The following is a 27,947-nucleotide window of genomic DNA, read 5'->3' as shown; positions in this document are numbered from 1 at the left end:
TTTGCTAATGCTACAGTATTAGGGAGAGTTTAAACTAGAATTGCTGGAAGGTGGGAGCCAAACTGAAGAGATGGAGGAAGAAGTGTTTGGCTCACAAATAGAGAAATCTTGTAGGCAGTATGAGAGGGAAGATAGGCAGGTGATAGAGAAGCGCTTAGACTGATAGTTCGAGATGTTAATGCAAGGAGTATCATAAACAAAGCGGATGAGCTTCGAGCGTGGAACAGTATTTGGAGCTATAAAGTTGTAGCCATTACAAAGACTTAGATGGCTCAGGGGCAGGAGTGGCTACTTAGAGTGCCAGGCTTTAGATGTTTCAGAAAGGAGAGGGAGGGAGGCCAAAGAGGTGGGGGTGTGGCACTGCTGATCAGAGATAGTGTCACAGCTGCAGAAAAGGAGGAAGTCATGGAGGGATTGTCTACTGAGTCTCTGTGGGTCGAAGTTAGAAACAGGAAGGGGTCAATAACTCTACTGTGTATTTTTTATAGACCACCCAGTAGTAACAGGGGCATCGAGGAACAGATAGGGAGACAGATTCTGGAACGGTGCAATAATAACAGGGTTGTCATGATGGGAGATTTTAATTTCCCCAATACTGATCGACATCTCCATAGAGCTAGATGGTGTGGAGTTTGTTAGGTGTGTTCAGGAAGATTTCCTGACACAGTATGTAGATAAGCCTACAAGAGGAGAGACTGTGCTTGATTTGGTATTGGGAAATGAACCTGGTCAGGTGTCAGGTCTCTCAGTGGGAGAGTATTTTGGAGATAGTGATCACAATTCTATCACCTTTACCATAGCATTGGAGAGGGATAGGAGCAGACAAAATAGGACATAATTAATTGGAGTAAAGGGAAGTATGAAGCTATCAGGGAGGAACTTGGAAGAATAAGTTGGGAACAGATATTCTCATGGAAATGTATGGCAGAAATGTAGCAAATGTTCAGGAGATATTTGCATGGGGTTCTGCATAGGTACGTTCCAATGAGACAGGGAAATGATGGTAGGTACAAGAACCATGGTGTACGAAGGTGGTTGAAAATCTAGTCAAGAAGAAAGGAAGAGCTTACGAAAGGTTCAAAAAACTAAGTAATGTGAGAGTTCTAGAAAATTATAAGGCTAGGAGGAAGGAGCTGAAGAATGAAATTAGGAGAGCCAGAAGGGGCCATGAGAAGGCCTTGGCGAGCAGGATGAAATAAAACCTTAAGGCATTCTACAAGTATGTGTAGAGCAAGAGGATAAGATGTGAGAAAATAGAACCAATCAAGTGTGACAGTGGAAAAGTGTGTATGGAACCAGAGGAAATAGCGGAGGTACTTAATGAATACTTTGCTTCAGTATTCACTATGGAAAAGGACTTTGGTGATTGTAGGGATGACTTACAGTGGACTGAAAAGCTTGAGCATATAGAAATTAAGAAAGAGGATGTGCTGGAGCTTTTGGAAATCTTCAAGTTGGATAAGTCACCGGGACCAGATGAGATGTACCCCAGGCTACTGTGGAAGCTGAGGGAGGAGATTGTTGAGCCTCTGATGATGATCTTTGCATCATCAATGGGGACATGAGACTTTCCGGAGATTGGTGGGTTGCAGATGTTGTTCTCTTATTCAAGAAAGGGAGTAGAGATAGTCCAGGAAATTATAGACCAGTGACTCTTACTTCAGAGGTTGTAAGTTGATGGAGAAAATCCTGAGAGGTAGGATTTATGAACATTTTGAGAGGCATAATATTATTTGGAATAGTCAGTATGGTTTTGCCAAAGGCAGGTCGTGCTTTATGAGCCTGATTGAATTTTTTGAAGATGTGACTAAACACATTGATGAAGGTAGAGCAGTAGATATAGCGTATATGGATTTCAGCAAGGCATTTGATAAGGTACCCCATACAAAGTAAGGAGGCATGGGATCCAAGAAGACCTTGCTTTGTGGATCGGGAAACGGCTTACCCACAGAAGGCAAAGTGTGGTTGTAGATGCGTCAGATTCTGGATGGAGGTCGATGACCAGTGGTGTGTCTCAGGGATCTGTTCTGGGACCCCTACTCTTCGTGATTTTTATAAATGACCTGGATGAGGAAGTGGTGGGAAGGCTTAGTAAATTTGCTGATGACACAAAGGTTGGGGGTGTTGTGGATAGTGTGGAGGGCCATCAGAGGTTACAGTGGGACATTGATTGGATGCAAAACTAGGCTGAGAAGTAGCAGATGGAGTTCAACACAGACAAGTGTAAGGTGGTTCATTTTGGTAGGTCAAGTATGATGGCAGAATATGGTATCAATGTTAAGACTCTTGGCAGTGTGGAGGATCAGAGGGATCTTTGAGTCCATGTGCAAAGGACACTCAAAGCTGTTGCGCAGTTTGACTGCGTGGTTAAGAAGACATACAGTGCATTGGCCTTCATCCACTGCGGGATTGATTTCAAGAGCCGAGAGGTAATGTCACAGCTGTATAGGACCCTGGTCAGACCCTACATGGATTACTGTGTTCATTTCTGGTCACCTCACTACAAGAAGGATGTGGAAACTATAGAAAGGGAGCAGAGAAGATTTACAAGAATGTTACCTGGATTGGGGAGAATAGGTTGAGTGAACTCAGCTTTTTCTCCTTGGAGAGACGGAGGATGGGAGGTGACCCGATAGAGGTGTATAAGATGATGAGAGACATTGATTGTACAGATAGTTAGAGACGTTTTCCCAGGGCTAAAATGACTAACACGAGAGGGCACAGTTTTAAGGTGCTTGGGAGTAGGTACAGAGGAGATGTCAGGGGTTAGTTCTTTATGCAGTAAGTGGTGAGTGCATGGAAAGGGCTGCTGGCAACAGTGGTGGAGGCGGACACAATAGGGTCTTTTAAGAGACTCTTGGAGAGGTTCATGGAGCTTCGAAAAATAGAGACTATGTGTGACCCTAGGTAACTTCTAAATTAAGTACATATTCAGCACAGCATTGTGGGCTGAAGGGCCTGTATTGTGCTGTAGGTTTTCTATGTTTCTATATTCCATGTAAGAACCATCACAGTCTGCCACAACTCCCGATAACCCTGTATTCTCAGTCACTGAGGCCAACATGACAGCATCCGTCAGGAGAGTTAACCACAGAGATCTTCTGGCCCAGATGGGGTACCTGGCCAAGTACTGAAAACCTGTGCTGATCAACTGGCTGGGTGTTCACTGAGATATTTAACCTCTTGCTTCAGCAGTCTGAAGTACCCACCTACTTCAAGCAGGATCCAATTATGCAGTGGTCTAAGAAGAACATGGTAATGTGCCTCAATGACCATCATCCAGTAGCACCTACATCGAGAATGATAAAGTGTTTTGAGTGATTGATTATGAAACATTCTTGTTACTGCCTGAGAAGTGATTTGGATCTGCTGTAATTTGTCTTTCGGAATAACAGCTCCACAGCAGATTCCAGTCCATTGGCTGTTAACTCAATCCTGGAACATCTGGACAGCAAAGATGCATGCATCCGGTTGCTCTTTATTGACTGCAGCTCATCATTCAATACTATCATCCCCTCAAAACAAATCAATAAGCTTCAAGACCTTGGCCTCAATACTTCCTTGAGTCATTGGATACTCAGGTTGACCTCAGTCAGTTAGTTTTGTGTTCTATATGCTGAATTGCACCTTTCTTTATCTTTAATGTTCTGCACTTATCCAGTCCAAAGTACATTTTTACATCTTTCAAAAATTGTTCTACTGTTTGAATTAATTGCTTTAGCTTTACTAATGAAGGAGTGTATAATTTCAAATTGCCCATGTATAGAATGCGTGTCAAGGTGTAATTTATTTGGTTGTTTCAGATTTGATGTCCTATTTTCATCCATTTCAGTAAATTAGAGAGTGGGTTTAAAGCTAGACAAAGCCATAGTAGGCTTACAGTGAAGTCCTGGAAAATGCCTCACTTTATTTTGATAATGGTGGTTCTTTTTTGGTTGTTAATAGATAGGGTGATTATGGTACATTAATGCTTCATCAGATGTTGAAGAAATTTCACAAGTATTGGGTGTAGTTTACGTATTTTAAGAACTTCTTTTCACTATGAGTGTGGGACATAATCAAATGCTCTTTGGTATAGCAAAATCAAAAATGTCTGTGTTCTCTCGCTTTGATTTAGAATTACAGAATATACTATCAATTGTTCTTTACATCCTTTTGCATCCTTACAGCATCCTTTCTGCTCTTCAGTAAGTATATAGTGGTTATCTAAATGAGTGGTGATTAGTTGTGGGATGCATACGATTTTGTACATCATTTGTAACCCAGCAATAGAACAATATTTTGATGGTTCATTTGTGTTTTCTCCTTTAGTTAAGACATAAGTTGTAACTTCTATCAAAATTTCAGGCATTTTTTGGGATTGTAAGAAAATTGTTGACATGTGTTTAATAGGTATGAATAAAGGCAAGTAAAATTTTATACCAATAATTATGAATATTATCACTGTTGGTACTTTTCCAGTTGTGGGTAATTTTTATAACTTCTTTTAACATATCCAATGTAACTTTAATTGTTCCCATGTCTTCAATTGTGTGAGTGTGGCTTGGAGGCAACTTCCAGGTGGAGGTGTTTCCATGCTATTGCTATCCTTGTCCTTTTCTCTGGTGGAGTTTGAGAGTTTGAAATGTTCTCTCCAAGGAGTAATAGGGTCTTGGAGGTATATAGCACAGTAACAGGCCCTTCAGCCCAACTCAGCCATGTTGACCAATTTACTCAGCAGTGCAAGTCTCACATGCATTGGTGCATATTTGCAATCCATGTACCTGTCTAAATGTCTTTTAAACTTTGAAATTGTACCAACTTTTACAAGTTCCTCTGGTAGCTTGTTCCATATACCCCATTACACTCTGTGTGAAAAGCTAGCTCCTCATGTCCCACTTTTCCCTTTTGTCCTCAGTCACCTCAAATTCCATCCTTCACAATGCAGACCCACGCAGAATCATAGATATGTTCAAACTCTCCAGCAGATTTCTGTCCATGTCATCTTGTTGTTTACATTAGTTTCAAATTTGGTAGAATTCTTCATGTTTTGTAAAAGTAAAAAGTAAAATTTGGAAAATGTAAATCTTCTGGTCAAGATGTAATGAACAAATACAAACGTTTGTAATTCCTCAGGTGGCATCTTCCAAATTACCAACTTCTTCAATTATTTCACTTTCTCAACATATTCTGCTTGTTCTTTTTGTCTTTTTTTGTGTTACAGAAATTGCCTGTGACGTGCAGTTCGGAATTCAGTCGAATCATCTAGTGCTCTGCTGTGTCGGGAGAGGACTGAAAGTATAAGCTGCCTCGTCAGGAAGTCCAGAGACAGGATCCAAAAGGGGACCAAGAGCACAATAAGCTCCGTCAAATAGACCAAAGCTGGGGCACATTTATCAATGACTCCATTTTGAGCCATGAGGAAGATGGAAGCATCAAGGCAAATGCAGAGGAGGTCACCAAATGCTCTCCATAGAGGCCACAGAGCAAACGTTGGTCAGTAGCTGGATCAGGCAGCATTCGGACCCAGCATTGCAGTCACTCTTCACAGAAGGACTGAGTTCGTGCAGCCGCTTTCCTCAAATGCTGAAGGCAGGTTTTTCTCAATATTCTGAGATTTATATGATTATTGGATTGTATGTTATATTGGTCCCCTTCAGTTTTCAGTGATTTCTTTCTTGTTTCTGATTGGCAGACAGTCAAAATTTTACTTTTTCTGAGAGGAAGCTGTTGGAATTTGGGGACTGATGTTCTTGTTGATGTTTTTCTATGTGGTGTTTTTCTTTTATTTTTCTCTGTATGTGAGTGGGTGAGGGATTTGATGTCACAGACGCTGTTTTTTTGCAAGGGAGAGGGTTGGGGATTTGATTTTATTGTCACTGTTTTTTTCTGTGAGTAAGGGTGTTAGTGGTTTGATGCTATTGTCACCGTTTTTATGTGCAAGGGAGGGGATTAAGGGTTTGCGGTTTTTGATGTTCCCACTGCCAGTTTCCGCGTGGGCATCCTGTTAGTTTTTGTGTAAGGGTGGGGGTTTGTTTCTTTTTCTTCTTCCTCAGTGGGGAGAGTTAATGTATTTTCCGTCAACAAGATCCCTGTTTTTTTTGTATTTTCTACCTATCTGGAGAAGACAAATATCAGAGCTGTATTGTGCATGCATACTTTGACAATAAAATGAACTTTTGAACCTTTGAAAAACATTGCTTTCTGTGCACTTTCAATCCACGTCTCTAACTCTGGTGTTTCATTTCTTGTGAAGTCATTTCACAAAACCATCAGAATAATAGAACTCATAAAGATAGATATTTGTACTCAATAAATTCACTAGAAATAAATAAAAATTGGAGCTCAGCACCTCACAATGAACACAATAACACAAGAGGCAGAGAACAACTTTCTATTAATTTTATATTTTTTAGCCTCTTATGAATCATCATAATGTTATCTGTTAACTGGAACCAACTGTGGTAAAACAATTTAATGTGGTCCTCAGATTATGATTACTGTCCCGGATTCTGTCCAGTGGGATCAGAAGAAATGAACCAAATGAGCTGATAGTGTCATCAAAGGTATTTTATTGCCTCCATAAGTATTTCAACAAGATAAAATCAGATTTTCAAGAGCAACTTTTAGAAGTCTCTCATGCGCCTGAAGGACCCGATCATTGAGTTGTAGCCACCCCAGTCAATGTATCTCCTGTATTCCCCAGGTGTCAGGAAGTACTGTCGGCCTCTGTAGTTGGGATGTTCATAGAAGATCCAGTAGCCATCCAGCACCTGACAGGAGTGGATGTCACGGTAGCGAAAACGATCGTAGACAGAGGAACAGTCGTCCATGAACTCCATCATCTGCCCTCCAAAGTCAGGCCTTTCGTAAATCCTCATTCTGTAGTTTCCACCTCGGTACTGGAATAGGAAACACAGAGATTTAGTCATGATGTTTTATAGAGTATTCACCTATTTTACACAACATCTCAAAACTTATTCACAGAGTGGTGATCGACTTCAATGGGAAATAGAGTCAGATGTAATTTGATCATTTCATTAACTGTATGCCTCAAATATGCTTCCAACCAGCATTGCTGCTGGGTCAAATGGAAGTTAAATAAAAAGACAGTAAAAATAAATAGGAGAAATTCTGTATTTAGGACACAGAACATAGAGCATAGGAAAAGGTCCTTGGGCCCGCAATGTTGTGCCCAAACAATTAAATTAGTAAATTTAAATTTAGTTGGCTATTTGAGTTAAATGGCCATCTAAACTAATCCCTTCTGCCTAAACAATGTCCATATCCTTCCATTTCCCTCACATTAATGTGCCTATGTAGCCATCTCTTAAAAGTCCCTGACATACCTGCCTCTCATAACAGCCTAGGCTGCTCATACCGCCACACACCTCACTCTATGTAAAAAGTTCTCCCTCACATCTCCTTTGAACATACACCCTCTCACCTAAAATGTATGTCCTTTGGTATGAGATATTTAAACCCTGGGAAAAGATACTGTTCGTCTACTACATCTATGCCTCTCATAATCTTATAAACCTCGAACTCCGCTGCTTCAGAGAAAAATAATTCAAGTTTGCTCAACCTCTCATTACAGCACATGCCCTCTAAACCAGGCAGCATCCTGAAAAGCCTCCTCTGCACCCTCTCCAAACATTCGACATCATTCCGATAACGGTGTGACCAAAATTGAATGTAATACTCCAGAGAGCTAGAAAAGACATAAAGATGTTGATCAAAGTTCCAACTATCCCATCTCTTGCCTCTCTCAATTACCAGGGATATATTCCATCAGGCCCTGGGAACACGTCCACCTTAATGCTCCTTAAGAAACTCACCACTACCTCCTCCTCCACCTTGAAATGCCATTGCAATTTAAGACATTCAGGCATTTTTGATAACAGTTAGGCTCTAGCAAGGCAAATTCTCCATTTTCAGAGGCAAACTGAAAAAAAATCAAATTCCCTGAAAATTTGAAACTTACATAAGGGTAGGTGCGACATGACCTGATCGTGTCATTGAATCCCATCCAGCGCTGGTAGTCAGGATACTCTCCCCTGCTCAGGACATACTGGTATCCCAAGTAGTTGGGTCTCTCGTACAACACCCACCAGTCACTCTCGACACGGATGGAGTTACAGCGGCTGAAGTAAGGGGAGAGGTCGGCACAGTCGGAGCTGCACTCATAGTGCCGACCCTGGAAGTTTTTGTCCTCGTAGAAGATGATCTGTGGGAAGAAACATATCTATGTTAATAGTTGCTCAGGTGTTCATGAAGGATTCTCATTTAGTTCATTTACTGAGTAGCCCTTGCCTTTCCCATTTTGAACACAGTGAGTCTGGTAATCAACTGACTGTTTCGCTGCCTAAAACAATTTGGTATTTATATGCAGAGTAGAAAGTCCTCACTGGGCAGTTTCTTGTTGTTCTGATGACACAACATTAAACATCAGCAAAATGCAGCAAAATCCTTTTTTTTCATTCATTGTAGAAAAACAGAAAGACTTTTGTTGTATCATGGATTGTTACAGTTGTGCTTTTTAAATTGTTGTTTAAATGAAGTTGTTCAGGAACATTCGCAGCTGCTTATCACCCAGGTCCATTCACCTAGGTTAAAGTAACATTTTGGTTCTCTGTTCCAAACTGCCTGAATTGAGGATACACCTTATTAAACTGACAAACATCTTTTAGGAAACCATCTATACAATTTCTTCTAACCAGCACTGATCAGCTTCTTCTTCAGCCAAAGAAGTCAATCATGATTTACTTTCAATAATCTCTGTTTTCTCTCCTTTCAGAACCCATTTGATCATCCAAGGGAGAGATAATACTGCCTTTCGCTGTGGTTCCTTGCAGTTTTCCTACCTCTGGAATTCAGTTTGTTTGCTCCACTTCTCTTGTTGAACACGTTGAACAGTCAAAGCCTTCCACTCTCCTGTCATTAAGAACTGTACACATACACTCAGCATTTCAATTACCTCCACATTCTGAATTTCCTCACCATCATTGTGATATTCCATTGCTTTTAATTCCTTTTTCTGATGTGAGAAAAGCCAATCAATCAATAATTGCTTCTGATATGCTTGTGGTTTATCAATACAGTCATCGATGAGTGTGTCCCCACAAAACGATTGAGAATCTTCCCCAACCAGGAGCCCTGGCTGAACCATGAGATCTACAATCCACTGAGGACCAGATCAGAAGTATTCAAGTCTGGTGACCAAGAAAGTTACGAGAGGTCCAAGTGCAATCTCTGGAAAGCCATCTCATGAGTGAAGTGGCAATTCCATGCTCAACCTGAGTCAATGAAGGATCCTCAACAGCAGGGCTTGAATACTATCACAAAGTGAAATCAGGCAACAGGGCTTCACTTCCAGATGAGCTCAATGTCTTCAATACTCACTTTTACCATCAAAATATGAAAGAACCATCACAAAATCTCTCATCTCCTGATGACCCTGTGATTTCAGTCTCTGAGGTCAACATGAGAGAATCCCTCAGGGAGGACGAACCCACAGAAACCATCTGGCCCAGATGAGGCACCTTGCCAGATGAACTGACTGGAGTGTTCACTGAGATATTTAACCATTCGCTTCTGCAGTCAGAGGTATCCATCTGCTTCAAGCAGGCTTTAATTATACTGGTGCCTAAGAAGAACATGGTAGTCTGCCTCAATGACCATCATCCAGAAGCACTTAAATCTGCAGCATCAAAGTATTTTGAGAAGTTAATTATGAAACATTTCAATTGCTGCCAGAGAAGCGACTTGGATCCACTTCAATGTGCCTATTGGCACAAGTCCATAACAGATTCCATTTCTTTAGTACTTCACTCAATCCTTCAACATTTGGACAGCAAAGATGTATACAGCAGGTGCTCTTATTGACTACAGCTCAGCATTCAATACCATCATCTCCTCAAAACTAATCAATAAGCTTCAAGAGCTTGCCCTCAACACCTCCTTGTGCAATTGGATCTTCGATTTCTTCACTTGTAGACCCCAGTCAGCTTGAATTGGCAACAATTTCTCCTCCACAATCTCCAGCATCACCGGTGCACCACAAAGCTGTGTGCCTAGCCTCCTGCAATACTCGATTGTGAAGATACGGCTTGACATCTAAAACTTCAACAAATTTCTCTAGATATGTGGTGGAGAATATCTTGACTTGTTGAAAATGGTTTCGTATGGAAACACTAATATCCTTGAATGTAAACTACTACAAAAAGTAATGAATGCAGCCCAATCCATCACAGGTAAAGCTCTTCCCACCAGTGAGCACAGATACATGAAGCTTTGTCATAGGAAAGCAACATCAATCAAGGACCCCTACCAACCAAGCCGTGTTCTCTTGTTACTGCTGCTATCAGGAGGAAGATACAGGTACCTCAGGACTCACACCAGCAGGTTCAGGAACTGTTATTAACTTTCAAGCACCAGTGGGGATAACTTCACTCAACTCACTTGCTGTATCACTGACCAGCTTCCACAACCTATGGACTCACGTTCAAACACTCTTCATCACATGGTCTCGATACATATTGCTTATTTTTAATTTTTTTTTTCTTAGCTCAAGCTAGTAAAAGCTGAGGTATGGGCATAGCCAAGCACACTCATTTCTCAATTGCTATGAACTTTCGGACTATTCTAGTGGTGTTTAGTATTGTGGCTTTCTGAAGCTTTCGTAGATATTGTCATCTATCCCTAATTGTTTAATGCAATTCTGTAGTGGCTTTGGGAAGATACCAATTGAAGATATTACTAATGGGACATATACTCATGATCCACTGTTTCCTCTTTTCATTCAGCATATTTCTGGTGTTTTTCACTTAATGATTTCTGCATGTTATGTGTGTTTGGAATGGCCATATCTGCTAAGTACTGTATGTTGTTCTAGCTTGTTTATCCTGTATTATTACATCCGCACTGTCATTATGGATTGTCCTATCAGTAACAACGAATCAGTCGGAATAAAATCTATCGACCTGTGACTCTAAGACTGGATAAGGCTTGATTTATAGTAAGGTGTGGGGTCCTTTATGAGTTTGTATTTTAAAGCAAGATTTTGGTAAATTGTGTTTGCCACTTGGTTATCCCTGTGTGAATAATCTGATTGCATTAAAATGTTACAGGATCTTGTAATAGGCTGGATTGTTTCTGGTTTCTCCTTGCATTTTCTGCTTCTGTTGTCTTGAATTCTTTGGTCTTTTATTATGTATTCTTGATAATTATTTGTGTAATCAAACTGCTCCTGTAATGCCACAAGAAATCCTTCTATTTCTGGGATGAGGTTTCCAACACAGAGTCAAGTATTTTGTGCTTTCTTGTTGACAACTGGTCTGCTCAGATCATGGGGATGTGTTCCGTGGAGGATCATGCTCTTCCATTGGTTAACTTTTTCTTCTATAGTGATATTTTCTTCATTTATCTGGGTTCGGCATTCATTTAAGTTTAGTCGTGTGATTACTTATCAAAATTGCATATGCTAACATAAAATACTGAACCTTGTTTTCATTGATGAAACTATACTCTCAAAAGTTTTATCTGACTTTATTGATAAAGGAGTATATAATTTCAAATTGTCCATGTGTCATGGTGTAATCTATTTCTTATCTGGTACCCTATTTTCATCCAATTCAGTAAATTAGAGAGCAGATTTAAAGCTAGACAAAACTATAGTGGGCTTACAGAATCACCCTGGAAAATGCCCCAATTTATTTTGATAATGGTGGTTGTATTTTTTTTTGTCTTGTTAACAGACGAAATGCTTCATCAGATGTTATAGGAATTTAACAAATATTGGGTGTAGGTTATATGTATAAAGAACTCCTATTAACCATGTGTCTGGGACAGAATCAAATATAACAACATGAAAGACTTCTGCTTTTCCTCCAGGCTTGATTTGGAATTACAGAATCTATCATCAGTTGTGCTTTGCATCCTTTCATGCCCTTACGGCATCATTTCTGCTCTTCTTTCTACCACTGTAAGTATATAGTGGTTATCTAAGTGAGTGGAAATTAGATGTGGAATGCATACAATTTTTGTATATAGTTTGTAACCAAGCAATACTTTGATAGGCCATTTGTGATTTCTCCTTTAGATAAGAGGTAAGTTTTAACTTCTGTCAAAAATGTGAGCCCTTTTTCAGGACTTTTAAGAAAATTGTTGACATGTATTAATAGGCATGGATGAAGGCAAGTTTATTTTTAATCTCAATAATTATGAATATTATCATTGCCAGTATTTTTCAAGTTGTGAAAAATATTTTTATAACACCTTTTAACATATCCATTTTAACCAGCTGTTTGCGTATCTTCAAATGTGTGAGTGTGGCTTAGAGGCAACTTCCAGGTGGAGGTATTTCCATGCTGTTGCTGCCCTTGTCCTTTTCGTGGTGGAGGTTGAGAGTTTGGAAGGTTCTCTCCAAGCAGTATTAGGGTCATGTTATACAGCACAGTAACAGGCCCCTCAGCCCAACTCAGCCGTGTTGACCAATTTGCTCACCTGTGCAGGTCCTACTTGCCTGCATTGGTGCATATTTGCAATCCATGTACCTGTCTAAGTGTCATTCAAACATTGAAATTTTCCCAGCCATTACAAATTCTTCTGGTAGTCTGGTCCATATACCCACCATGCTCTGTGTGAAAAATGTGCTCCTCAGGACCCCCCTTTCCCCTCTCATCCTAAATCTATGTCCTTTAATTTTAGACTCCTCTACCCTGTGAAAATTACTGTGAGCCTCCAACTTATCCATACTTCTTATGACATTAAAAACCTCCCTAACGCTATCTATCCATTTCCTTCCTTCCGGGGAAATCTTAATGCTTAAGGAGGTTACATCTGAGATTATTATTTCAGTCAGTTCTATGAGATGACACACACACTACAGTAATTTTGCTACGACCTTACTAGGTTGTTGATTTGCTTATTTCAGTGAGAAGAAAATTTTCAGCACCTCAACTTTAAGTAAATGTCCCATTATCCTATTATGACAACTAGTCCAAGTCCCCTAGCCTTGGAAACATCTCGACATCAACCCGGTCATGTGGTTTGGGACATGATTTGTTTCAATAAGGTCATCCTTCACTCTACTCCAAAGAAAACAGAAATGTGACTTAAATCTGGTAAGATTCTTCTGTCCTCACATTAGCATCCCACAACAAGCCATTAGGAAATCTTCCCAAAGTAATGGTAATTGCTGCTCTTTGCCAAACCAAAAAGCCTTGCTCTAATATCTAATGCATCCACTTTCAGAATTAAATCCTTTCACAGCAATATGCTTTGATTTAATTCCAAGTTTACTGAAAACCACCTAAAATATATGGATTTGATGAGCTTCAATTTCAACTCAAATTGTGCTTCTATGTTAAACTATGATACACTTTCTGTATCTCTTTCATACTGTTAAATATTAAGTGGTAAGAAGTTATTGCTACACTAACAGAGTCTACTCCTGTTCTCTTCTGAGCCAATTCTGCATATCCTGATTTTCCAAAAGAGGTTCCACTTCTCCTTTTAATATCCCAATGATCTGCTTCTACAACAGTCTGGGATAGACAATTCCAGAGAATCATCATCTTCTTCAACACCCTGTCTCTGTCCCTGTCCCTGTCCCTGTTTCTGTCTTATTACATTCTTTAGGAAAAATTTTGACTGAGGTTGAGGTTTCAAAAATTCAAGTTCATTTCTTCTTTTTGATAAATTTCTTCAGAAGATTCTGCAGCTTCAAATCATTCCATATCAAATTTGATTTAAATTCCATCCTTCACAATGCAGACCCATACAGAATCACAGGTATGTTCACAATATCCAGCAGATTTCTATCCATGTCTTCTTGTTGTTAATACCAGTCTCACTTTGGTAGAATTCATCATGTTTTGTAAAAGTGTAAAGTAAAATTTGTGAAATGTTTTGTAAATATTCTGGTCAAGATGGCACCAATGAACAATTCCTCAGGCGACATCATCAAATAGCTAATCATGCTAATTATTTCACTTTCTCATCGTCTTCTGTTTGATCTTTCTGTCTTGGCTGTGTTACGGAAACTGCTGGAGCCTATAACTGTGGAGTTTGGAATTGGATCGAATTATCTAGGTCTGTGCTGTGCCTGGAGAGGACCGAGAGCATGATCTGCCGCATCGAGGTCAGGGACAGGGTCCCAAAGAGCACAAGCGTCCTTGTGGAAGAACCCACAACTCTATTTTGAGGTATTGAGGAAGATTGAGGAGGAGGTCAATGGTCACTCTCAAGAGAGGCCATGAGGCGACGCCGGTCAGTAACCAGCTCGGCAGTGTTCAGAACCAACGCTGCAGACACTGTTCATGGAAGGTCTGAGTTTGTATGACCACTCTCCTCAAATGCCTAAGGGAAGATGTTTTCAATATTCTGAGATTTATGTGATTGTTGGACTGTACTTTATGTTGGTTGCCTTCAGTTTTCAGTGTTTTCTTTCTTGCTGCCGATTGGCAGGCAGCTGTGATATGTTATTTTTTGTGAGAGGAGGAGTTGGGCATTTGTGGACTGCTATTTTTGTCGGTGGTTTTCTGAGTGAGCAATCTGTTACTGTTTTGTATCTGAGAGAGGGAGTTGGGGGTTTCGATTATATTGTCGCTAATATTTTTGAGAGGGAGGGAATTGGGATTTGATGTCGTTTTCGTTGATTCTTTTGTGAGGGAGGAGCTTGCGGATTAATGCTATTGTTGCTATTTTTTGCAAGGGCTGGGAATGGGGGTTAGTTTTCTGTTTGTGGGAGGGTGTTTCTGGGTTTACAAGTTTTGTTTCTTTTTCTTTTTCCTGCCAGGTGGGGGTAGGTGATGTCTTTCTTTTCAACTATTCACTTGGATTTTCTGAATTTCATGGCTATCTGGAGAAGACAAATATCAGAGTTCTATTGTCCATGCATACTTTAACAATAACATGAACCTTTGAACCTTTGAAAATTGCTGCTTTCTGTGCTGTTTAACTCCAGGTCTCTATTTATATTGTTCATACTTTTGTGAAGTCCTTTCACAAAACCATTAGAATCATGGAAATCATAAAGATAGATATTTGTACTCATTAAATTCACTGGAAATAAATTCAGAATTGGAGCACAGTGCCTCACAATGAATGCAATAACACAAGAGGCAACAAACAACTTTCTATTCAGTTTATATTTTTCAGCCTCCTATGAATCATCATAATGTTATCTGTTAACTGGAACAAACTGTGGTAAAACAATTTAATGTGGTCCTCAGATTATGATTACTGTCCCGGATTCTGTCTAGTGGAATCAGGGTAAATGAATTAAATGAGCCGATCGTGTCATTAAAGATATTTTATTACCTCCATAAATATTCCAACAAGATAAAATCAGATTTTCAAGAACAACATTTAGAAGTCTCTCATGCGCCTGAAGGACCCGATCATTGAGTTGTAGCCACCCCAGTCACTGTATCTCCTGTATTCCCCGGGTCTCAGGAAGTACTGTCGACCTCTGTAGTTGGGATGTTCATAGAAGATCCAGTAACCTGACAGGAGTGGATGTCACGGTAACGGAAACGATCGTAGACAGAGGAACAGTCATCCATGAATTCCATCATCTGCCCTGCAAAGTCAGGCCTCTCGTAAATCCTCATCCTGTAGTTTCCACCTCGGTACTAGAATAGGAAACACCGAGTTTTAGTCATGATGTTCAGTAGTTTTTTTGCTCATTAGTCAGTACATCTCAATGCTAATTCATAGACTGGACATTGACTTCAATGGGAAATAAAATCAGATGCAGTTTGATCATTTCACTCATTATCTGTCTCAATGATGCCTCCAACATGCATTGCTGCTGGTTCAAAAAGGAGTTAAAAGAAAACACGGCAAATAATATGAAAAATTGCATTTTGAACATAGAACATCGGATATAAGAGCACAGGAACAGGCCCTTGGGCCCACAATGTTCTGCCCAATCAATTAAATTAGTAAATTTAAATTTAGTTGGCTGTTTAAATTAAATGGCCAACTAAACTAATCCCTTCTGTCTCATCAATGTCCATGTCCTTCCACTTCCCTTACATTCATGTGCCTATGGAAGAGACTCTCAAAAGCCCCTGATGAACCTGCCTCTAACGTCACACCGGTCAACACATTCCAGGCACCCACCCCTCTCTGTGTAAAAGACTTGCCTCTCACATCTCCTCTGAACTCACAACCTCTCACCTTAAATGCATGTCCTGTGATAGGAGATATTTTAACCCTGGGAAAAATAGCTTTCTGTCTACTTTATCCGTGCCTTTCATAAACTTATGAACCTCTATCGGATCTCCCCTCAACCTCCAGGGAAAACAGCTCAAGCTTGCCCAACCTCCCAATATACGACATGCTCTCTAAACCAGGCAGCATCCTGGTAAGCTTCTGCTGCACTCTCTCCAAAATCTAAACATTCATGTAATGGTATGATCAAAATTATATGCAATATGCTGGATGGCGAGAAAAGACAAGAAGATATTGGGCAATGTGCCAGGAATCTCATCTCTTGCCTCTCACAATAAGCTGGGGTATATTCCATCTGGACTTGGGGCCTACCTACCATAATGCTCAGTAAGAGACCCAACACTACCTCCTGCTTAACCTCGAAATACCCAAGCATATTAATACATTTGGACATATTTAATACCAATTAGACACTTGCTTGGCAAATTTTCCATTTTCAGAGCCAATCTGGAAAAGATCAAATCGCCTGAGAAAAATATTGCAACTTACGTATGGGTAACTGCGACAGGACCTGACACATTCATTGAATCCCATCCAGTGCTGATAGTCAGGATACTCTCCCCTGCTCAGGACATACTGGTATCCCATGTAGTTGGGTCTCTCCTACAACACCCACCAGTCACTGTCAACACAGATGGAGTTACAGCGGCTGAAGTAAGGGGAGAGGTCGGCACAGTCGGAGCTGCACTCATAGTGCCGACCCCGGAAGTTCCTGTCCACGTAGAAGATGATCTGTGGAAAGGAGCATATCTGTGTTAATAGTTCCTTGAATATTCATGAAGGCTACTAATTTACCTCATATACAGAAGAGTCCTTGCCTTTCCCATTTTAAATGCACTTAGTCTGGTAACCAGCTGAATGTTTCACTGCCTAACACAAGTTGGTATTTATATGCAGGGTAGAAAGGCCTCACTAGGCAGTTTCTTGTTATTCTGATGACACAACATTAAACATCAGCAAAATGTGACAAAATCCTTTTTTTCATTTATTGTAGGAAAAAACAACAGAAACACATTCTGGATTCTTACAGCTGTGCTTTCTTATCATTTTAGTTGTTGTATAAACAAAACAGTTCAGGAACACTCACAGCTATATTTCACCCAGGTCCATTCACCTAGGTCAAAGTAGCATTTTAGTTCTCTTTCTCAAGCTGCCTAAATTGAGGGCATACCTTATTAAAATGACAAACATCTTTTGAAAGTCCACCTATACAGCTTCTCCGGCCAACACTGATCAGACATCTCTTCAGCCAGATGAGTTAAAAGTGATTTGGCTTCAATAATATTTGGTGCCTGTCCCTTCATAGCCCACTTGATCCTCCAAGTGAGAGTTAATATTGCCTTTCACAGTGGTTCCTTGTAGTTTTCCCACCTCCCGCATTCATTATGTTTGCTCCACTTCTCTTGCTGAACACGTTGAACAGTCAAAGCCTTCCACTCTCCTGTCAGTGAAGAACTGTGCACATGCATTTTAATTACCTCCACATTCTGGATTTCCTCACCACACGAGATATCCCTTCCTTTTAATTCATTTTTTTATGTGAGGAAGGCCAATAATAAGCCTCAGATAAGTTGTTGATTTATGATAACAGTTGTCGACAAGCGTGTCTACACAAAAACATTAAGCGTCTTCTTCAACCAGGAGCCCTGGATGAACCATGAGATCGACAATCTGTTGAGGGCCTGATCAGAGGCTTTCAAGTCTGGTGACCAAAAAAGTTACCAGAGATCCAGGCCCAATCTCCAGAAAGTCATCTCAGGAACTAAGTGGCAATTCAGGACTAAACTTGAATCAATAAAGAATGCTCATATGCTGTGGCAGGGTTTGAACACTATCACTTCTTATAAAGTCAAATTATGGGACAGAGGTGACAAGAAGACTTCATTACCAGATGATCTCCATGTCTTCTAGGCTCACTTTGACCATCAAAACGCGGAGGAACCATCACAAACTCCTACACTCACAATGACCTTGTGATTTCAGTCTCTGAGGCTGACATGAGAGCATCTGTCAGGAGGGTGAACCCATGGAAATCATCAGCCCCAGGTGGGGTACCTGGCTGACCAGCTAGGATCAATTGGCTGGAGTATTAAATGAGATCTTTAACCTCTCGTTTCTGCAGTCTGAGGTACCAACCTGCTTCAAGCACCCTTCAGCTATACTGGTTTCAAAGAAGAACATGCTAACCTGCTTCAATAACTATTGTCCAGTCGCTGTTAATCAGATTTACAGGTAGATGTTGTTTCCTGCTTGTCCTGGCTGCCTGCCACACATCTAACTGTGCCTTAGCTCAGCTGCAGGGTCATCAGCCGAGGATGTTTCACTCCCTTAGCCATGGTACATTTCCTGGTGGAAGAGCAGTGGCAGGAATATCTGTCTGCTACCCCCTGGGCTTAGTTGGTTCCATGATTTCTGTCTCTCCTCCCCAGCCAAAAGCTGCCCTTTTCTGCCTCTTCAGACAACTCTCTGGTGGCCCTCCTGAGCCTCACCCCAGTCACTGCCATGCCACAAAGTAACCTTGTCGTCGATGCGCTGACACCTTACCACCACAGGATAAATTATGGTTCTCCAGCCAGCTTCCTCAATTCAACCTCTTCCACCCATGGGCAGCCTCCATTCCTTCCTCCCATGAGCTGGTTAACTCAGTGAGGAGGATGGTCTTGGCAGCCATAGACCACAGCACAATGTCTGGGTGAAGAGAGGTTTTGCTTATTTCTGAGGGGAACTGCAGCTGTCTGCTGAGATACCCTCATGTTCCTCTCCTTGCCTGTGAAGAGGAGTCCTGAAGGAGCTCTTGAGTGGATGCATTCAGTACTCCTACCAGCCTCAACAAATAGGATGAGGTGTCATCCCACTGGGTCGTCCACAGTAATGTAGTGTTTTTAGAGGTTGATGATTAAACTCAGCAAGGACCTGGACCCACTGCAATTTGTGTATCACCTCAATAAGTCTACAGCAGACACAATCTCAATGGCTCTTCACACCGCCTTAGATCACCTGGACAATACGAACACCTATGTTAGGATGTTGTTCATTGACTATAGGTCGGCATTTGACACCATCATTCCCACCATTCCTGATTGATCAGCTGGACGACCTGGGTCTCTGTATCTCCCTCTGCAACTAGATTCTCAACTTCCTAACCAGAAGACCACAATCTATGTGGATTGGTAATAATATTTCCTCCTTGCTGACAATTAACACAGGTGCATTTCAGGGTTGCCCACTGCTCTACTCGCTTTATACCTATGACTGTGTGACTAGGTATAGCTCAAATGGCATCTATAAATTTGCCGCTGACACAACCACAGTTGGTAGAATCTCAGATGGAGATGAAAGGGTGCACAGGAGCTAGTTATACCAGCTGGTTGAGTGGTTTTGCAGCAACAACCCCACACTCAACATTAGTAAGATGAAAGAGCTGATTGTGGACTTCGGGAAGAGTAAGAAGAGGGAACATGAACCAATCCTCATAGAGTGATCAGGAGTGGAAAGAGTGAAAAATTTCAAGTTCCTGGGTGTCATGATCCCTGAGGATCTAAACTGGTCCCAACATATTGTTGCAGCTATAAAGAAGGCAAGACTGCAGTTATACTTCATTAGGAGTTTGAAAAGATTTGGTTTGTCGACAGTCTATCTTGACCATGTATAGCAGCCTTTCTCAACTTTGTTGCTCTAGATGAACTCTTGAAATAATTTTCAGGTCTCAAGGAACCCCTGTGGAAAAATGATTAAATCTACAGCTCATAGTGTATTAGCTTGATCAGTAAGTTGTAGGTATAATAATCCAAAAATAATTGCCAATGCACCTTTGAATTGAGAATGCAATTTTAGCCAACCTTTCTTGGAAAAAAAACAGGTAGCTGAGCTTAGCTTATCTTTCTTGAAATTAATCCTTTTCTTTCCCTGTCATAAATTCTTAAAACTCAGAATAAATATAATATCAATTTTCAGCCTCTCACTGCTACTGGTGGAAGTTCCCACTGGCTTCAAAAAAGCAACTATTATACCAGTGCCTAAGAAGAATAATATGAGATGCCTTAATGACTGTTCCCCAGTAGCACTCACATCTACTGTGATGAAATGTTTTGAGGGGTTGGTCATGACTAGACTGAACTTCTGCCTCAGCAAGGACCTGGATCCATTGCAATTTACATATCATTACAATAGGTCAATGGCAGTTGCAATCTCAAAGGCTCTTGACATGGCTTCAGACCACCTGGACAACACAAAGACCTCTGTCAGGACGCTGTTCATCAACTATAGCTCAGCGTTTAACACCATCATTCCCACAATCCTGATTGAGAGGTTACAGAACCTGAGCCTCTGTACCTCCCTCTGCAATTGGATCCTTATCTTCCTAATCAGAAGACCACAATCTGTGCGGATTGGTGATAATATCTCTTCCTCATTGACAATCAACACTGACGCACCTCAGGGGTGTGTGCTTACCCCACTATTCTACTCTCTATATACACATGACTGTGTGGCTAGGCATAGCTTAAATACCATCTATAAATTTGCTGATGATACAACCATTATTGGTAGAATCTCAGGTGGTGATGAGAGTGTGTACAGGAGTGAGATATGCCAACTAGTGGAGTGGTGTTACAGCAACAACTTTGCACTCAACATCAGTAAGACGAGAGAGCTGATTGTGGACTTCAGGAGGGATAAGATGAAGGAACACATACCAATCCTCATAGAGGAATCAGAAGTGTAGACGGTGAGCAGTTTCAAGTTCCTGGGTGTCAAGATCTCTGAGGACCTAACCTGGTCCCAACATATCGATGCAGTTATAAAGAAGACAAAACAGCGACTATACTTCATTCGGTGTTGAAGAGATTTGGTATGTCAACAAATACACTCAAAAACTTCTGTAGGTGTACCAAGGAGAGCATTCTGACAGGCTGAATCACTGTCTGGTAGGGGGGAGCTACTGCACAGGACCAAAAGGGGCTGCAGAGGGATGTAAATTTAGTTGGCTCCGTCTTGGGTTCTAGCCTGCGAAGTACCCAGGACATCTTCAAGAAGCGGTATCTCAGAAAGGCAGCATCCATTATTCAGGACCTCCAGCACCCGGGGCATGCCCTTTTCTCACTGTTACCATCAGGCAGGAGGTTCAGAAGCCTGAAGGCCCACACTCAGCGATTCAGGAACAGCTTCTTCCCCTCTGCCATCCAATTCCTAAATGGACATTGAACCCATGAGCTCTACCTCACCTTTTTAATATATATTATTTCTGTTTTCTGCATAATTTTTAACCTATTGAATACTGTATATGTATACTGTAATTTACTTATTTCCTTCTTTTTCTACGTTATGTATTGCAATGAACTGCTGCTGCTAAGTTAACAACTTTCACAACACATGTCGGTGATAATAAACCTGATTCTGATTCTGATCCTGAATTTAATATTTATATTATTTTTAAACATAATAAATTTCTGTTAAATAAATGGCTTAAGTCAAAATGGGATTTAAATTTTCTAAAGGTAGGCTTGGTAGATTTACTTTAAATAAAGGTCTTAAATTGATTTTAATTCATGCTATTTACAACATGAAAATTTATTGACAAGGTTGAATAGTAAAGTTACTAAAAACCATAGAAGGGCCGAGATGGCCTGTTTCCGTGCTGTAATTGTTATATAGTTAAGTGCTTATAAGCCAGAGCAATAGGAATAAAAAATATAGCCTAAGACACAGTTTTATACAAGACTTTGAAAAAAAAGCGTTTTTTTACTGAGTGACATGATCAGCCTCAAATATAGGCCTAGCATGTGAAACCTGTGCTTATTTTTTGCTGTACAAATACTTAAATCTGTGTTGAATTTGAGATAAGCACACAGATTTCACCTTCAACTGAAATGATTCAATTTCTATCCTTGCTCTTGATTCTTGTTAGCAAGAATAAAACTTGCTCACACAAGTAAGAAGTTGAAAACTGCAGCTAAATGTTCATTGCTTTCCTAGGAATGGCAGGATACTCTTCTTTTATAGAAATCCACATCTTGTCCAGGAACAGGTCAGTAAATTTCATTTTGAGTGCACTATCAGTCTGCAAGGTTCTTCCTCTTCTCTCAAAGTCAAGTTCTCAGGCAGAGCAGAAGATTCAGAGAAAGGGTCCCTCATCTAGTCATACACTGCAGTTCTTTCAGGTGTTTTTCAATAAGACTTGAGACTTTCTGACCCTTCCTCACTCTCAAGCCCAAGCAGCAGTGGAAACATTTCAAGATTTCCTTTTGCAAAATGATTTTTTCCAAAGATTCAGATTCCTTTTAAATCCAAGTATTTTGTCACTTGAAGTCAAAACATTTTCTCCAAGGACTTGCAGAGACTTGTTCAATTGGTTCATATGATGAAAAATGTCTGCTCAGTAGGCTAGTTTCTGCAACTATTCTTCATCTTCAAAGCACTCACTCAGCAAAGTCTGGCCTATTATGTTCTTGAAATTACTCTTGCAATTCACCTTTCAGCTGAGACACCCTGTTGACAATTCGTCCTCTGCTAAGCCTCCAGATTTCTGTGTATGGAAGGAGAATGGTGTACCTTTTGTCCAGGTTCTCACACAGTTTTAAACATTCTTGAGTGAACTCATCTTTGTTTAATAAAGTTAACCATTTTTGTAGCATCATCCTGGACGTTTTTCGTTTCAGCTGCAAGAATTTTTGACATCAGCACCTCTCTGTGAAGAAAGCAGTGTGTTGTGACAATGTCAGGACTTTTTTTTTCCCCCAAGAGAAATAAAACCTCTCATGGAGCCAACCATTGCTGGGGCACCATCAGTACAGATGCCAACACAGTTCCTCCAAGACAGACCTTTTGTTTCCAGTTATGAAGACAAAGCGTTAAATATATCTTGGCTTTTGCTTGTCTCAGGTAGCTCTTTGCAACAGAAAAAGTTTCCAACTGCTACAACATCACAAATGTTTGGGCCCTTCAGCAGGAGGATCTGGGCCCGAAATGTCAACTGTACTTTTTACCATACATACTACCAGGCCTGTTGAGTTCCTCCTGTATTTTATGTGAAATGCTACAACATGACATTTTTTGGTGGAATCTGTTGACTCATTAACCTGGATAGAGAAGCTGTTGTTTTTCAGTTTATCACATGTGGCATGTCATCAATATGTTAACTGATTGTACTGTTTGAGAGTGGCCGCCTTCTCGTCTGAGCAAAAATCGTACAAGAGCCCATTCTCAAGTTACTGTATGCAGATAACTGTTCTCTTCTCACACACACACACAAACAGACAACGCACTACAGGCTGCAGTCACAGTTCACCAAGGCTGCAAGGGCTTTAGGGTTAATGGTCAGTCTGAAGAAAACAATGATCCTCTAACAGAAGCCCCCCCGTGGTGTTTACAACCCATCTCGGATCACCATTGATGACCACTATCTCAGCAACGTTGAGCAGTTCACCTACCTGGGCTGCGTCATCTCCAGCAACACTACGATAGTAAGGGACATTGACAATGGACTCGCCAGAGCCAGCAGTGCCTTGGGTACCCCCAGAAATGTATATGGAAGAACCAGCAGCTGCATCTGTCCACAAGAATCCAGGTGTACAGAGCTGTTGTCATCACAACACTGCTATACAGCTCTGAAACCTAGGTCTTGTACCACAAGCAAATTAGGTTGCTCGAGCACTTTCATCAGTGCTGCCTCCCCTCCATCATGGCTATGAATTGGCAAGATTGTGTCTCCAATAACGAGGACCTAGAGAAGGCTCAACTTCCAAACATTGAAGCCACTTTGCTGCTCAGGCAGCTCTGCTGGCCAGGCCATATGTCTCACATGGACAACTCCAGGTTACCAAAAGCAGTACTCCATGGAGAACTCTTTCAGGACAAAAGAGATCACGGTGCCCAACGCAAGTGGTAAAAAGACCAACTTAAGAAGCAGCTCTCTCAGGCAAATGTCAAGGTCAGTGAGTGGTAGCAGCTGGCTTGTGACAGAGACTGCTGGAGAACACTGGAAAAAGGCGCAGCCAAGAATTTTGAGGAATCCAGAAGAGCAACTGCTGAAGAGAAGAGGAGATCCAGGAAGGATCCTACTACCCGAGCGCCCACATTCCAGCTGTTCCCGTGTCCCTACTGTTCCAGAGTCTGCAGATCCAGAATCGGCCTCTGTAGTCACCAACGATCCTGCCATCGCTCCTAAGGACTCTTCTTCCCTCCTGATCTTCACAAGTGAAGGACCAGCCATCATCACCGTTGAGCACAAAACCTTTTCAATTTCTCATACTGCATCTTGTCCCAGCATTTTACTCACTATAATTTTATATGCTGGCTTAATTATGTTCTCACCAACTGTGTTACTTTTCCTTTTCTGGGTACTAAGTTCTACTACTGAATAACTTGCTTCCTAGCTTTTTTTACTGACTGACTTTATTAACAAAAGCTTTACTCTGTTTGTTTTGAGATTCCAATAGCCATTTAAAATTATCAGCATTATGTGTCATATGGTTATGATTTGTAGTTCAGTGTCTTTTCAATTTTGCTGGAGCCGTTGCTGCATTTGTAAGTTGTTTACTACAAGACCAGGCACAATGGAATAGGACAACTTGGATCACCAGTCCATGTAAAACCCAGTGATAAGCAACTTTCATTGTAAAGACAGACTTTTTTGTGTCCATTGTTGCATTAGTGCAGTGAAATAGCTAGGAATATCGTAACTCAAAAATGTCAGACATGTCTGTAAAACACAGGGGTTAATAAAATATAAAAATGGATGAGTCCATTCAATGCTCGGAAAATACACATTGTCGGCACACCATCCTCCACTCCTTAAAGTAATACAACCCTCATGATCAGCTTACTGTCCTCCTGTCTGTGCGATACAATGCTCACCAATTATCAGCCTACCTTCCTCCCCTCCGTGCAATACAGCACTCACCAATTATCAATGTCCTCCCCTACCATGCGTCAAAAACTGAAAATGGGCTTAGCCAAATAAACATGGTCCTATTGTGCACTGCCATACTGCACTGAGAGGCCTCTAACGAGATTGCTAACGGGGCTGCTCAGTCACTGCGAGCGCTAGCATCACACAAGGTCAAAACTCAAAAAACGACGTTTACCTTATTTAATCATGATCTTTTGCAGAATCCCAAGCGAGCCCTCACAGACCACGGTTGAGAAACCCTGGTGTATTGTGAAACCATCATTCTGAATTACTGCGTCAAGTACAGAAGGAGTTAACCAGGATTCCATGAAGCAGAGGAAGCACACAGTCCTAATGTCCCTCTGATACAGCACCCTAGCTCTGCGATGGTCAATTTTATTTACCAGAGACTAGTGGTGTTCCGTAATGTGGCTCTCTGAAAGTTTACATAAATATTGCTCTGTAGGCTAATTGTTCAATGTTATTGTGTAGTGTAGTGTCTTTGAGATGTATCAGTTGTAGATATTACAGCTGGGACAAGGGATAATCTGTTCATTTTCCATAGTCTTTCAATTTCTTCTTTTAATTCTGCATATTTCTGGTGTTTTCACTTACTGATTTTTGCATGTTATGTGTGTTGGAATGGCTATAGCCATTAAACAGATCGTTCTTGCTTGTAAAGTAATTTATAGGTCTCTTAAACTGAATCAGGCTTCTATTTATAGTAAGCGTGGTATCTTTTATGAGTTTGTATTTTAAAGCAAGATTTTGGTGAATGATGTTTGCCATTTGATTGTGTCTGTGTAAGTAATTAGATTGAGTTAAACTGCTGCAGGATCCTGTAACATGTTGGATTGCTTCTGGTTTCTCTTGGGATTTTCTGCTTTTATCATCTTGAATTTTCAGGTCATTTATTATGTATTTTTGATAATTTCTTGCGTGTTAAGGACCTGGTCCTGTATTGTCACATGGAACCGCTCTGTCTCTGGGAAGAGGTCTGCAACTCTCAGTCAGGTGTTACATGCCTCCATCTCAACATCTATTCCTCCCAGATCATGGGGATGTCTTCCATGAAAGGTCATGATTATCCATTGGTTAACATTTTCTTCTACAGAATTAATAGAATTCATTAATAATTTCTTCATTTATCTGGGCTGTGCTTTCATTTAATTTTAGTAGTATGTACATCTTATCAGAATTGCATATCTCGCATGGAGTGCTGCATCCTGCTTCAATTGATGAAAATATATCCAATTTTATTTTCACTTTTGTGTAGATGTGTTATGTCTGTATTCCTCTTCCTCATTCTGTCCTAGGTAGCGTCAATCCAAGTGTGTTCAAGTGTACAACCTGTTTTGTAAAATTTGTCATTACTGCTTTTATTTTTCTTCGTAAGTCTTCCAGCTACGTTTTGGATGAAAACATTTTGCCAAAAGAATATGTTAATATGCGAGCAACACACATCAAAGTTGCTGGTGAACACAGCAGGCCAGGCAGCATCTCTAGGAAGAGGTACAGTCGACGTTTCAGGCCGAGACCCTTCGTCAGGACTAACTGAAAGAAGAGCTAGTAAGAGATTTGAAAGTTGGAGGGGGAGGGGGAGATCCAAAATGATAGGAGAAGACAGGACGGGGAGGGATGGAGCCAAGATCTGGACAGGTGATTGGCAAAAGGGATATGAGAGGATCATGGGACAGGAGGTCCGGGGAGAAAGACGGTGGGGGGGAACCAGAGAATGGGCAAGGGGTATAGTCAGAGGAACAGAGGGAGAAAAAGGAGAGTGAGAGAAAGAATGTGTGTATAAAAAAAAATAATGGATGGGGTACAAGGGGGAGGTGGGGCATTAGCAGAAGTTAGAGAAGTCGATGTTCATGCCATCAGGTTGGAGGCTACCCAAACGGAATATAAGGTGTTCCTCCAACCTGAGTGTGGCTTCATCTTTACAGTAGAGGAGGCTGTGGATAGGCATGTCAGAATGGGAATGGGATGTGGAATTCAAATGTGTGGCCACTGGGATATCCTGCTTTCTCTGGCGGACAGAGCGTAGGTGTTCAGCAAAGCGGCCTCCCAGTCTGCGTCGGGTCTCGCCAATATATAGAAGGCCACATTGGGAGCACCAGATGCAGTATATCACCCCAGCCGACTCACAGGTGAAGTGTTGCCTCACCTGGAAGGACTGTCTGGGACCCTGAATGGTGGTAAGGGAGGAAGTGTAAGGGCATGTGTAGCACTTGTTCCACTTACAAGGATAAGTGCCAGGAGGGAGATCAGTGGGGAGGGATGGGGGGGACAAATGAACAAGGGAGTCGCGTAGGGAGCGATCCCTGCGGAAAGCAGGGGGGGGAGGGAAAGTAGTGCTTAGTGGTGGGATCCCGTTGGAGGTGCGGAAGTTACGGAGAATAATATGTTGGACCCGGAGGCTGGTGGGGTGGTAGGTGAGGACCAGGGGAGCCCTATTCCTAGTGGGGTGGCGGGAGGATGGAGTGAGAGCAGATGTACGTGAAATGGGGGAGATGCGTTTGAGAGCAGAGTTGATAGTGGAGGAAAGGAAGCCCCTTTCTTTAAAAAAGGAGGACATCTTCCTCGTCCTGGAATGAAAAGCCTCATCCTGAGAGCAGATGCGGTGGAGACGGAGGAATTGCGAGAAGGGGATGGCATTTTTGCAAGAGACAGGGTGAGGAGAGGAATAGTCCAGATAGCTGTGAGACAGTAGGCTTATAGTAGACATCAGTGGATAAGCTGTCTCCAGAGACAGAGACAGAAAGATCTAGAAAGGGGAGGGCCATGTTGGAAATGGACCAGGTAAACTTGAGGGCAGGGTGAAAGTTGGAGGCAAAGT

At 41.3% G+C, this 27,947-nt stretch overlaps 1 protein-coding gene and 1 pseudogene across 1 annotated transcript; both read right to left on the bottom strand.

Annotated features, from left to right (window-relative positions):
* Positions 1–6,605: 6,605 nt before the first annotated feature.
* On the bottom strand, positions 6,606–9,148 carry LOC140198747 (gamma-crystallin S-1-like). Its single transcript, XM_072259761.1, has 3 exons — positions 8,957–9,148; positions 7,964–8,206; positions 6,606–6,881 (listed from the first exon to the last, which is right to left on the bottom strand). Exons 1-3 carry the CDS (start codon positions 9,146–9,148, stop codon positions 6,606–6,608), a joined length of 711 nt encoding a protein of 236 aa, XP_072115862.1.
* Positions 9,149–15,351: 6,203 nt separating this feature from the next.
* On the bottom strand, positions 15,352–24,376 carry LOC140198746 (gamma-crystallin S-1-like; annotated as a pseudogene).
* Between the last annotated feature and the right edge of the window lie 3,571 nt (positions 24,377–27,947).

This window comes from Mobula birostris, chromosome 6 (assembly GCF_030028105.1).
Source record: "Mobula birostris isolate sMobBir1 chromosome 6, sMobBir1.hap1, whole genome shotgun sequence".
NCBI classification, from domain to species: Eukaryota; Metazoa; Chordata; class Chondrichthyes; order Myliobatiformes; family Myliobatidae; genus Mobula; species Mobula birostris.
Note: the sequence above shows the minus strand (reverse complement) of the source record. Positions and strands in the feature narration are given on the sequence as shown.